Source organism: Aureobasidium pullulans (assembly GCF_000721785.1).
Source record: "Aureobasidium pullulans EXF-150 unplaced genomic scaffold scaffold_24, whole genome shotgun sequence".
Classification (NCBI taxonomy): domain Eukaryota; kingdom Fungi; phylum Ascomycota; class Dothideomycetes; order Dothideales; family Saccotheciaceae; genus Aureobasidium; species Aureobasidium pullulans.
In genome coordinates this window covers 182,959-194,712 of record NW_021941044.1, presented here as the reverse complement: position 1 = coordinate 194,712, position 11,754 = coordinate 182,959, and the positions used below count along the sequence as shown (strand labels likewise).

The window sequence follows — 11,754 nt, the reverse complement described above, 5'->3', positions numbered from 1 at the left end:
ACTGAACGAATCTCAGCTGCTAGTGAACGACCCTTGTGAACCCGGGCTTGTGGGTGGTCCTTTCCAATGGCGTCGTTGGTTAGTTTGATCTGCAGAACAAAGAAATAGAGGGTCAAAATCGAGGACCAGAGTGAAGGGAAGGAACAATGAATGGTTTTGTTTGATCTGTCGGTTCTAGACGTCGGTTTCAGCGGGTGACTATATTCTTAAACGGTTAAGTAACGAATCTACAACGAAGATTGAAATCGAGCGGTTGTCAAAGGCAAAGTTGGTTTAGTTAAGACAGTTTTGAGGCTCTAGAGCCCGGGTGGATTCCACTCTGGGTCATGCGGCGTACAAAGAATTGACCTTGTCCGAGCCATGTGTGCCTACCCGTGCCTAGTAAGCAGGGCGGTCGACGAGTTCCATCACAATGCACGAATCGGTTTCGGTCTAAAAGCATGACGATTGGAAGCATCGGATTGTGAGGTCTCGAGAGATAGGTAAAGCCGATATAGGTTGCGATGGCTGATTTAATAATGATGTTATTTCGTTGAGCGGGCTTCAGAAGTAGCTGAAGTGGGAAGGGCCAGACGGCTGTACTGGGATTGCCAGCACTGCCTAGTTGCACAACTCGTACGCTGTCAGCACGGGTCGTGATAGATTTGCGCATTACGACAGGTGGGCTTGGAGTCGTTCTCGTCGAAGCAGAGAGCAAGACGGCCTGCCTGCAAGTGCAACAACCCTCGAGCTTGCGACGTCATGTTTTGCCAAGACAACGCGCCTGCCACTTTTTGAGACGCGTCTTCTTTCGGAGCAACTCTGTTCTGTACAACCTCTTTGCAACGCACCTTTCCATCACATCATGGCATACAGACGCTACGATTCGACCGTGGTCGCTACGGCACCCCTCGTTGATGCAGACACGTTTCGCGCACCCTCGGAGCGCACCTCGATGGCAGCATCATCCGCCTCACCTCTCGACATTGCGCACGAGAAGTATGCTTCGCGCGGCCTTCCTACCTGGTTCGCGTACCCCATGTCCATCATCATGAGCCCGGCTCTCAGTGCCGGTCTGTACAGCTTCGTACCAGACATGATGGGTGCCCCGCTGGCTGCCGTGAGCCGCAGCTTGAACGAGCCATGGCAGATTGGTGCCCTGCTTGCTTGGAGACTGCTCGAGATCACCGTCGGCTGCTTCTTCGGCCTCGATCGTGAGTAGACGCGTCGCACTACGCATCCTTTGCATTTGCTGATACCATTGACACAGACTTCGACTTTGTTCAGCTCACAGCCATGGCTAACATGCCCTACTACACGCTGCTCTACCTCTTCTTCGGTGTCAGTTTCGAACCTCTCGCGTTGGCTCTCGTCATTGACATGTTCTCGCTCTGGTTCCCCTTCTGGCTCCTGCGCCCCACCAACTACCATAACAACTTGCGCTCCGTCACCACTCCTGGAACCACAAAGGATTTGGCTGTCGACAAGACTATTCAGTTCTACATGTCCCTCTTTGCTGCTTCCATCTACGGCACCGTCGTCTATCTCAGCCTCTGGTCCTGGCTGCCTGTCTTCTTGATCAACAATTTTGAAGAGATCCTCACTCTAGAGTTCGCTCATAATGCCGTCTTCCCTGTCGTTTTCGCTGCATGCTTGCCCATCGGTTGGGCTGCCAAGGATTTCCTCTTTAGCACTTCCATCGTCTATGCCCGCGCAACTCCTGCAGAGCTCGTTCAGTTCGACCCCAAGACCGCCACCCTGGGCGAGACCTTCATGTACAATGCCGGTGTTAAGCAGTTTTCTAGCAGAGAAGGCATTCTTGGCAAGCGTACCTTCTTGCTTGTCGCCTTCACCGCTGCTCACTCTTTCATCAAGGTCTTCGGTACTGTCGAGGGTGCCACTATCGAAGGAGCTGCTGGTTGGGCTGCCCTGTGGAGCGTCGCTGCTGCTGCAACTGGCCTAGGCTTCCTCTACGTTGGAGACGCTTGATTTATATTACCCCTTCTGATGCATCCTCTGAGATGCATTCACATCATTTCTCCTCCTGATTTGAGGAACATTGACGATGCCTTGAGTGGTCTGCTTATGCTTTGGTTTCCATCAGAATCCTGAACCTTTCCCCAAGTACAATAGCCGACTTGGCCAAATCCAAGCGCCCGGCACCAGACAAGATCAGTTGTCGGGTATGTTATCTCGAAAGTTTACAGACATCAAGCGACTCCCTTTGCTAGTTGACATAGTATCGAATAAATCAAATGGCTACAGAACTACAACCCAAAAGCCTCGACGTGTAACCAAATATCCCGCTTGCCAACCCATTTACTGCTCTTGATCCTAACCTCGTCAGCCATTGACCTTGGACCACAGACAAGAACCGCCACTTTTGTATCTTCCCGTGTGTGGCTGAATGCTCTGTCTACCATCTCGCCCAAATCAGGACGGCCATGGTTAATCTGCCATCCTTGTGCTGAACTATCCATGCCTCCGCTTGGTAGCAGTCGTTCCATCTCGATGCCCTCGTCCATCTCATTTGTCTTTTGCTCATCTTCGTCCATCCTGCCACTTCTAGTGGCGTAGACGGTCATGCGCTCTTGCATGCCCTTCTTTTCTTGTTCGTCTTCTGGAACTGCCCAGTTCGTCTCTGCTTCGTCTCTTACTGCCCAGACGAATGCGACATTTTGTCTCCTGCGGCTTCCAGGACTCGGCGAAAGATCTTTGAGGAGCGTTCTGTAGAGCGGTACGATGAAAGTTGCACCCACTCCGCCGGCTATGAAAAGAACACGATTGTAACCGAGTAAGGTGTTTGAATGTGTTGACAAGCCGTATGGTCCCTCTAGGATCAGCGGCATGGAAGTGGACTTGCCAGTCGCTCCTTCTGTTGCTGCTTTTGCCAGAGCAGCGGTATTTCCATCCAGTACTCTGGCTACCAGCTTGAGGTTACCATCTTCAGATGGTAGAGATGCAATGGTGAATGGACTTCTTGATTTGAGCGAACGCGTGTATACCGGTCCGTTTGCCAATGAAGCATAGACGTGTTGACCCGGTAGCCAATGCATGATGGACTTTGTCTTCGACTTTGCAGAGATGGGGATGTTGATTTCCAAAAGGTTGGAAGTACCAGATACCATGGTCAAGGACCCCTCCACTTTGTGTTCGTTGAGTATACGCAGTACCAGATGCACTGCATATACTACCAGCGTCTCCAAAATGTAGATGCGAATATGGTGGACATGGAAATAGAGCACGGGAAGCAATATGCTGGCCAGAGTGACGTGTGTGGTGTAGAACACTCGATAACTCAACTTGCGAACCCACGAGAGTGCAGTTGTTCCTACAGCTGTGAAAGCGATGGTTCCGACTAGTCCGAGAATAACATCCCAGTCCTTGATGCGTTTTGCTAGGACGTGTGCTTGGATAAAGAAGTTCAGATAGAACCCTGCGTGCAGATAGAATAGAAGCGTCGAGATGCGACCCAGGACTTGGTGTGCTGCATTGAGAGTTGGCCAGGAGCATCCGGTGAGGTGGTGGACAGGACTGAACGGCGACTTGAAGGCAAGAAGATATTGTAGTGGCAGTTGCGATGCACCTACGATACCAAATCGTTTCGTCAGGTGGAGGTAATCTGTTCCGACTTAGCGACTGCCGTTCTGATCTAGTTGAAGAAAACATACCGCCTTGAGTTTGAACACAGCTCAAGAATAACAACCAAGCTGTCCACACTACTCCAGCGACAATTTCTCCCTTTTTGACTCGCGATCCCCAGATATCGATGGTATCGCCCATCCACCAGAATACCTTCCTCCACGTCTCCTTCGACCTCGCCACGGATCCAGTAAGACCATCCGATCGCTGTTTCTTCAATTGAGGTGAGCTTGGTATATCGTCTCCGCCATTTCTCCTCGCCCATCTACGTTGAAGCCATCCAATGAAGAAGTATATCTGGAGGATAGCAAGAGGTATGAGAGCCGAAACCTGAGCCAACGAGCCATACAGATCCAATAGACGCCTTCTTTCAAGTTTCTGGTCTTGACTCAGATCGAGGAAGTGCCACATGTTGCTCTTCGTGTCCGTATCGAACCGGCGTTTTGGCTTGAGAGAGATTGCTGAAGAAACCAGTATTCAAGGATGTTAATGTTCGTGAATGGGTCTATAAGATTCAAGACGACAGAAATCCATCAACTAGAAGAACAAGGTCATCATGTTCGTGATATTGGTCAGCTGTATTGTTGAAAAGGTGGCTGGTTGGCTGGCTCGGGCTCTCGGTTTTAGGAGCTGATGCGGAGCCGAGCATGTTCCTTCTTGGGTGACCCTGTCAAAATTCTCGTCGTCCTTTCTAATCACATCAACAGGAAACAAGAACATGTGTTTGATTGTATATAATGGTAGCTTGGGGGATGATTACTAGTATGTCTTAACACACCTGTTAATTGCCTGTAGCGCTTCCAGAATGACGCACGACATATCTTGCTTCAAGCTTTGGCTCGGGGCGCAACAACCACACGATATGCCGTGGACCTTGGGTAGGCAATCTACTCTACCCACTTTTGTCACGGAGACAGCTTTGTCAGTTCAAGACATGTACCTTTTCTGATATTTGAACCAACCAGATATTCAGAGCCGCTTACTCAACTTGTGTGTTCCCAAAGCCATTCCAGCAGCCAACCCGCATACACAGGATTCATGTCACTCAATCACCAGAGATCACGATAAAACTGGAGAGAAGCAGAGTGTTGTTGCAAGAAAAATAGTAATACAGTCTTGGAAAGACAGATGTGAGTCCGTCCCAAGCATGAGCGGCGATGTAAAAAAAAGATCCCTTAAACAAAAGCTTTTCTTTTGTACAAGCCCAACGCCATAATAGGGTATGTATGAGAGAACACCCATGCTGAAAGCAAAGAAACAAAAATACGAATGGCTTAATGCCAGATTCTTAATCAAAAAAAGTCACTTCCCACCTTTGACCTTTTCTAGATATGTACAGCATGTACACCTATTTAGGATCTTCCTTGTCTTCTCTTGGGGTTGTTTTGCTTCTTCTTAGGAGTAGTCTTGCTACCGTCGCCGTTGATGTACTTGAGAAGCTCATCGACGCTTCTGTTGTCGTTGGTACCATCGGCAGTTCTGGGAGCAGAGACCTCCTCAATGCTCTGACCGATGGAAGGCTGGGGTCTAGCACCTCTACCGACAATGGGAGCCTTGGGTCTCAACATGATCTTCTTATCCTGGAGAACCTTGGCGTGCTTGGCGAGCGAAACAGCACTCTGAGTAAGCTGCTCGAGCCATGTCTCTGCCTCCTTGGTGTTGCGATCTTCGGGACCGAGCTCATTCTTGAAGATGTTGAAGGCCTCGCGCATGCGGTTGACAGCACTCTTGTAGTCGCGGTCCAGTGCGAATGCCTGAGCGAGCTGGAAGAGCAATGTGGCGGTGCTAACCGAGTTCTTGCCAGAGACCTCTTCAGACATGGCCAAAGATGACTCAAACCAGAGACGAGACTCGTGGTATTGCTTCATGCTCTGCAACATGACGGCAGCGTTGTTGATGGTGGTGATGGAGTCGGGGTGCTTGGTACCGTAGACGACCTTCCAGAGGTCGAGAGCGTGACGAATGTATGCAAGGGCGTTCTTGGTGTTGCCACTTGCGTGTTCGAACAAGCTGAGGTTGAGGTAGCTGAGAACGGTCTCGGAGTGGTCGACACCAAGAGTACGCTCAGAGATGATGGCTGCCTTGCGGGCGAGCTCAACAGCAGCAGTCTTCTCATCGAGACCGTAGTAGATGGTCGACAGGGCGTAGTATACGCGTGCTACTTCGGGGTGAAGGATACCATAGATTTGCTCGTGCAGAGACAGAGATTCGAGGAGCAGTTCCTGACCGAGCTCCTTCTGTTCCTGCGAGAGGGAAATACGGCCGGCCTCGAGAGCTTCCTCGGCCAAGACACTACGAGGTGCAGCATCCTTGATGATGGGAACAACGTTGAGGACGTCATCGGGGTGGAAAGTTTGAGAGGGAGCAGAAGGAGCAGCAACAGGAGCAGGTGAGCGCTCAGCGTTGGCCCTGTTCTTCTTCTTCTTGCCACCAGAAGTACCGTTAGTAGCAGGGGCAGGAGTCTGAACAGGAGCAGGTGCAGGTGCATCATCCTTGGTGAAGCCATACTGCTTAGCCTGGAGCTGGAGACCCTGCTTGAGACAGACTTCACGAAGCAATTGCACTTGCTTGCCAGGTTGTACCCAAGCATCGCCAAGGTCGAATCTGTAACGCTTCTTGATTTCAGCGACAATGTCAGACTTGATTGACTCGGGAGTAGCAGCTTCGTAAGAGAAGTCCTCCTCAGGGTAGAAGGACTTGAGAGATGCATCAGTCTCTGCGGTGGGCTTTGCGTTGAGCTCAGCACCCAACAAACAGTTGAGCAAGTGAGCAATGCAAGCCTGAACAAACGGTGGTGATTGGTATCTGAGATACTTGCTGGAGCTGTGCTTGAATGCTCTGGCGATCATTTCCTGGATTGCAAGCTGCTTGAGTGCCTGCAAACGGGGCTGCTCGGGCTTGTCGGAAAGGCGGGCAACCTCTCCAAGGTATCTCATGTTAATACCACGCTTGTGAAGGAGGTTGGTCAATGATTGGCCGTCCATAGGGAAGCCAACATCACCGTCCTGAAGGTCGGAGATCATCTTGGGAATGATGTCTTCTGACAAATATGTGCAAGCTGCACGGACCTCGACCTCATCCTTGGACCATTGCTCCTTCTCTTCCTCGGTCTGAGGACGCTGGCCACAGAAGACGTCGGGGTTGAGGCTGAACTGGAATCCAGAAACATCGACACGCTCTTGTTCGGGCTCCTTCTTTTCGGCACTCTCAGCCTCACCTTCAGGGGCGGCCTCCTTCTTGGCCTCACGACGCTTCTGAACCTCGGCCTGAACGTACTCGCGGAGCTTGAGTCTCCAGTATGATTCGACCAATTCGGGACGGAGGACAGCCATTCTGTGAGGGTAGTTGTCTTCTTCGGCGCCATTGTCCTTGCGATACTTTTCGAGCCAAGCAACATCCAATGGAGTGATGCGGTACAAGTCGAGAATGTACTTTCTGCCGTCAGTTCCAAGCAGACCCTTGGTCTCAACACTGGCTTCAAGATCGTGTCTCTTGTTTTCCTTGTCCCAGACGGGGTGGCTCTTTACGCGCAGAGCCTTGGAGAGCTCGGCGAAAGGCTTCTTGAAGTCGTCATTCTCTGCAATGACATCTCTGCCCTCGACACCACCATAGTCAATTTGGTGCTCGCCGGGTTCTCTTTGCTTGAAGATGCCAGGTACGATGCTCTGACCAACAAGACGTTTGCCAAGGTAGTCGACAACAACAGTACCGGGAGTGAAAATGCCAGAAATGTCGAGCTGGTTAGTAGCCTTGACACCCATGATATCCTTGCCAGTAGCAACACGAGCAGCCTCATCACCACCATCGGCAGCGAAAGTACCAACGCCGTCGGCACCGAACGAGTAGAAGACATTGTTGTAGACAAAGATTTGGGCGTCACGAGGCTCGGTAGGGTTGAGAGGAGCAACTTCACCACGGGCAACAAGGACGGCACCTCTAACGGCAGCCTCGTTATACTCGGCAAAGAGCTTCGCAGTGAGTCGTTCCCTAAAGACGCGATCTTGGACATTCTCCTTGGGAAGCTCACGAGTTGACTGGAACTCCTCGTTCCAGTCGCGAAGAGTCTCTGCATTCTCGGGACCAGCAAGGAGGTAGCTCTCTTGGGTACGGGCAGCATCGGCGACGTGGCTGTTGAGAGAAGCCGAGTTGGGCGAAACGAGCCAAGGGCTGGCAGGGACGGCGTTGGCGAGCTGGAAGGCGGCCAGGGGATCACGCTGGCCATTGTACTCTTGCAGGCTACGGAAAGCATCGTTGAAGGAGGGCGAAATTTGGCCAAGAAGAGTGAGGAGCGAGTGAGCAGAGTGGGGCTTGGGAGCGGTGCGAGGGAAGGGGTCGAACTTGTTGTTGGTCGACTTGTTGACGAAGAAGCCGGAAACGTGCGAGGTGATGTGGAACTGCTCGCCCTCGAGGGTGGTTACCAAGAGGTACATGAGGTGACCCTTTTGGCGAAGGTGGTAGGGAGCAGGGTTCCATGCTGAAAGAGCCAATGACTTGACAGTCTTGGGAGCGTTCTCGGGGGAGGGCGAAAGGAGTGTCTTTACGGAACCACGGGCATCGAGGTCATAGTCGACCATGGCATGTTCGCTAGCGGGAGACTCGGGCTGGTCGGCAGGTGTAGGCTTGATGATGTGATCGTGGAGCGAGAGGCCAGCGTCAATGCCGTGCAGCAAGTCGGTGCGGTCACCAGATGCGCCAATCAGTTCACGGATGCGAACAAAGTGCATGCGGGCTTGTGTCTCGGTGTAGGGATCCTCGACCAGGTGGGCCTCCGGGTCTTGCTGAATGTCGGGCACCTCGGACAGCTCGATGAAGTCATTGATGCGCTTTCTCTTGTGCTCGAGGTGGAAACAGGTGTATTGGAAGGTGAAGGGGAGGTCGATGATGGATTGGCGAATGTCCTGCACCTGCTCGAGGTGGCTAACCATGATTTGACATTGTCCCTGATGCACAAGTCAGACTTTGTGTCGCACGAATCATCTTCTTCTTGTCATTACCGGAGCGTGAGGTAGACGGATGGTGAGCTGGAAGACATTCTCCACTGCTTGTTCCTGCTCTTGCTCAACCTCTTGGCCATCCTGGGCCTCGTGTTGCTCTACTCCATTGCTCTGCACGTCTGCGCCGTTGCTCTGCACATCTAATCATTGTCATCAGCTTGATGTTCAATCCTCGTCGTCATGGTTCCTACCTTGAGCTTTCGTCTCGTTCTCTGCAGCCATGCTTCAGCCGAACTTTTGTGACAAGGACCGGGAAAGAAAAAAGAACAATGAGCAGACTTGCGCAATGTTCAAAAGGTATAGTACAACAGAAAAATGAGTATAATACAAGAAGGTATATGCTACAGCAGCTGTGATTCAGAAGTCCAATCGCCAAATCTTTGTCCAGCCAAAGGCGAGGCCGCACATTTCTTCGGCAACTTCCTCGGTTGAAGTCGGAGCTTCCGGACCTCTCTCGCATCCAAATGTATACAGAGCGCCGGGCTACTTCTTATCCAGTGTGCCTAGCTCTGCAAGCGCATCCACGAAATATGCGGACATCGAGGGCCATCTATCGAGCAAGTTGCAGCATCCAGATTCCCTCAGGTATCCTCTACACCAGAGTTCAATCGTGCTTTCCCTTAGCTGGTTTAACGATATCCAATGCGACTATGATGTGAGAAGTCGGCACGCGGCGGATAAGATTCTCCGTACGTTTGATAGCATCTTCTTCACGCACGTCCCACGTATATATGACACCTACTTATGCACCACCAACGTCTCGTTGACCTTTCATCTTAACAGAAGGCCTTGCGCAAGGCGTAGACGATGCTGTGCCTCAAAACCTAGCAACTGGGCCAATTATCATGCAGCGAAAAACTTGTCCGATGAAGCTCAAATGTCGCTGCTAGGCAAGCAAGGTAGTTAGAATCAAGGGACTGCCAAGCTGAAAACCGTTGTCTTTACTCCAGGTGTTTCGCGTGTCTACCAATTTAAAACACAACCTCCGAAGTGCCGCTGGTCCCCATTGTGTTCACGCGTTGACAACCATGTCGTCGCTACGACCATTGGTGCTGAAAAGGCTCACCGCGACTCCTCTCCATTTACGCGTCCGTCCTCGGAGTCTTCCCCAGACATATTTGATTTTTCGGGCACGAGCCTTCACATCTATACCAGGTATTCCAACACCCGAGGAAGATGAAGACGGTGGTAAAGGATCCAGGAAACCCGAAGATGAAGAGAGCAGGTGGAAACCCATCTTCTGGAAATCCCTAGAGTCGACCTTTACTACACTTGCATCGGTCACAGTGCTTGGGTAAGGTTGCTTTGTACCGACGTATGACTTGTCTAACATACTGGCAAAAGGCTCATCGGCTACTCTTATACTCGTTACTACAAGGCCTTGATCTTGAGAAAGATGGAACATGCCTTTGCTCCTGGTTTGACTTACGTGTAACCATACTATTCGTCACAATACTGATGTATGTTTAGGCGATCCTGTTCTAGAGCTTGCTGCAATGTCCAAGAGTGAGGATGGACATCGAGAGCATTGGATACTCCGAGAGGAACAGACAAAGCTCGATGCCATCATTCGCGGCGACCTCAGAGGACAATACTACCTACTAGTGGGTGAAAAGGGAACGGGAAAGAGCTCCATGCTCATTGATGCCATGGCCAAAATTGACGGCGAAGGAGTTGCCATGTTTGACGCTCACTCTGATCTCGAAATCTTTCGCGTGCGCCTAGGAAAAGCTTTGGACTTTGAATATCACGAAGACAATATCGGATCACTCTTCTCTATTCGAGGTCCACGCGATGCTTCTGCTTTGCTCGACATTGAAAGAGCCTTCAATAAGCTGGAAAAGGTGGCCTTACGCCGAAGAGCAACTGTTGGACGGCCCTTGATCATGATCATCAACAACATGCATTTATTGCGAGATGATGAAGACGGTCGTGATCTTCTCGAGTTGCTGCAACAGAGAGCTGGTTAGTCCTTCCAGCAGTCTACGTTCGACCTGGTTACTGATACATCCTAAGAGCAATGGGCTGCCAGCAACTTGGCCACCATCATTTTCAACAGTGACGATTACTGGGTCTATGAAAGACTGAAGCAATTGGCGACACGCATGGTGGTAATGCCCGTGCCTGACTTACCCCGAGAAAAGGCCATGATGGCTCTACGAAACTACCGTGCCAGATACCATAGCGACAAACCTCTCGACTCAGAGATTCTGGAGCAAGTGTACCAAAAAGTGGGTGGTCGCTTGGCCTTCCTCAACCGCGTCGCAAAATCTCCCGACATGCTCTCAACATGCGAAGACATTTGTCGCGCAGAGAAGACCTGGCTTCTTTCTCAAACTTGGATTCTCGGCGAAGAGATGGATGATGATGTTATGGATCAACAAAAATATGCCGTGAGTCAAGGATACACTCTATAGGGCTATCACTAATGAACGACTCAGTCGGCTGCAATGGTTTTGGCAAAGGCCTTGGTAGACAAGGAGAAGGAAGACAATCTAGAATATGATGCTGAAAAGGGTCACATGCTGCCAGAGATACCTCTGCACAAGGCAAGACAGATCATGACACGAGCCGACTTCATCCAAAGCTATGATGCCATCAACATATTCACCATCGACAGCAAGGCTATGGTACGAGCTGATTCTGTTCCCATGATGAATGCTTTCCGTGAGATATGCGCCATCGAGTAAGTAATGTTTACTGGAGTAATTCGGTGCGATTACTGACAATCTCACAGGGGCTTCGACGAATACTTAGAGGCAACTTTGGATCGCATTTCTGCTATTGAGAGCTTGGGACGTACTCGCGAGCTTACAATCAAGGATCTTTGGGTAAGCTATGATTGGACGTCATTCTCAAGCCAGATTACTGATGCATTTTCAAACAGGATGGAGGAAAGTATCGCGTTACCACTCGTAATGCAAAGGGTGCCATTGAGAAATTAATCAATTTCGAGGTTGAGGAAAAGGAAGAAGACAAGGATGATAAAGATGATTGAAGACGCCAAGACGAGATGGTCGCGGAGCGGAAGTCCGGCTGTTTGTTTGTTGATGTCAGCCGGCCCTTGGGCATCGTCGTGAACGAACGAAGTTTTGTATCAACATCGAATAAATTATCGACGCAACACAACATGTATTAA

General features: G+C 50.7%; 5 protein-coding genes across 5 annotated transcripts; 2 read left to right on the top strand and 3 right to left on the bottom strand.

Annotated features, from left to right (window-relative positions):
• Positions 1-191: 191 nt before the first annotated feature.
• On the bottom strand, positions 192-659 carry M438DRAFT_348779 (uncharacterized protein). Its single transcript, XM_029906228.1, has one exon. The coding sequence runs from the start codon at positions 650-652 to the stop codon at positions 278-280; it is 375 nt and encodes a 124-aa protein (XP_029756740.1). The 5' UTR covers positions 653-659; the 3' UTR covers positions 192-277.
• Positions 660-934: 275 nt separating this feature from the next.
• Positions 935-1,968, top strand: M438DRAFT_281482 (uncharacterized protein; the record flags this gene model as incomplete). Its single annotated transcript, XM_029901241.1, has 2 exons — positions 935-1,193; positions 1,250-1,968. 2 exons carry the CDS (start codon positions 935-937, stop codon positions 1,966-1,968), a joined length of 978 nt encoding a protein of 325 aa, XP_029756739.1.
• Positions 1,969-2,246: 278 nt separating this feature from the next.
• M438DRAFT_281643 (uncharacterized protein) lies at positions 2,247-4,032 on the bottom strand (the record flags this gene model as incomplete). Its single annotated transcript, XM_029901256.1, has 2 exons — positions 2,247-3,601; positions 3,651-4,032. The coding sequence occupies 2 exons, from the start codon at positions 4,030-4,032 to the stop codon at positions 2,247-2,249; spliced, it is 1,737 nt and encodes a 578-aa protein (XP_029756738.1).
• Positions 4,033-4,915: 883 nt separating this feature from the next.
• Positions 4,916-8,998, bottom strand: M438DRAFT_348777 (putative eukaryotic translation initiation factor 3 subunit CLU1/TIF31). Its single transcript, XM_029906227.1, has 3 exons — positions 8,807-8,998; positions 8,616-8,755; positions 4,916-8,561 (listed from the first exon to the last, which is right to left on the bottom strand). The coding sequence occupies exons 1-3, from the start codon at positions 8,835-8,837 to the stop codon at positions 4,974-4,976; spliced, it is 3,759 nt and encodes a 1,252-aa protein (XP_029756737.1). The 5' UTR covers positions 8,838-8,998; the 3' UTR covers positions 4,916-4,973.
• A 645-nt stretch (positions 8,999-9,643) lies between these two features.
• M438DRAFT_281590 (uncharacterized protein) lies at positions 9,644-11,613 on the top strand (the record flags this gene model as incomplete). The annotated part of the gene is made up of 7 exons (XM_029901253.1): positions 9,644-9,909; positions 9,960-10,033; positions 10,086-10,580; positions 10,632-11,008; positions 11,057-11,301; positions 11,353-11,446; positions 11,503-11,613. 7 exons carry the CDS (start codon positions 9,644-9,646, stop codon positions 11,611-11,613), a joined length of 1,662 nt encoding a protein of 553 aa, XP_029756736.1.
• Between the last annotated feature and the right edge of the window lie 141 nt (positions 11,614-11,754).

What these genes read in the sequence shown, in the direction of transcription:
- M438DRAFT_348777 (XM_029906227.1), bottom strand. Translation starts at nt 8,837, where the DNA reads ATGGCTGCAGAGAACGAGACGAAAGCTCAAG. An exon ending in GAACGAGACGAAAGCTCAAG is followed by an intron (nt 8,756 to 8,806) that starts GTAGGAACCATG and finishes GACAATGATTAG; the next exon opens with ATGTGCAGAGCAACGGCGCA. An exon ending in TCCGTCTACCTCACGCTCCG is followed by an intron (nt 8,562 to 8,615) that starts GTAATGACAAGA and finishes CTTGTGCATCAG; the next exon opens with GGACAATGTCAAATCATGGT.
- M438DRAFT_348779 (XM_029906228.1), bottom strand. Translation starts at nt 652, where the DNA reads ATGCGCAAATCTATCACGACCCGTGCTGACAGCGTACGAGTTGTGCAA.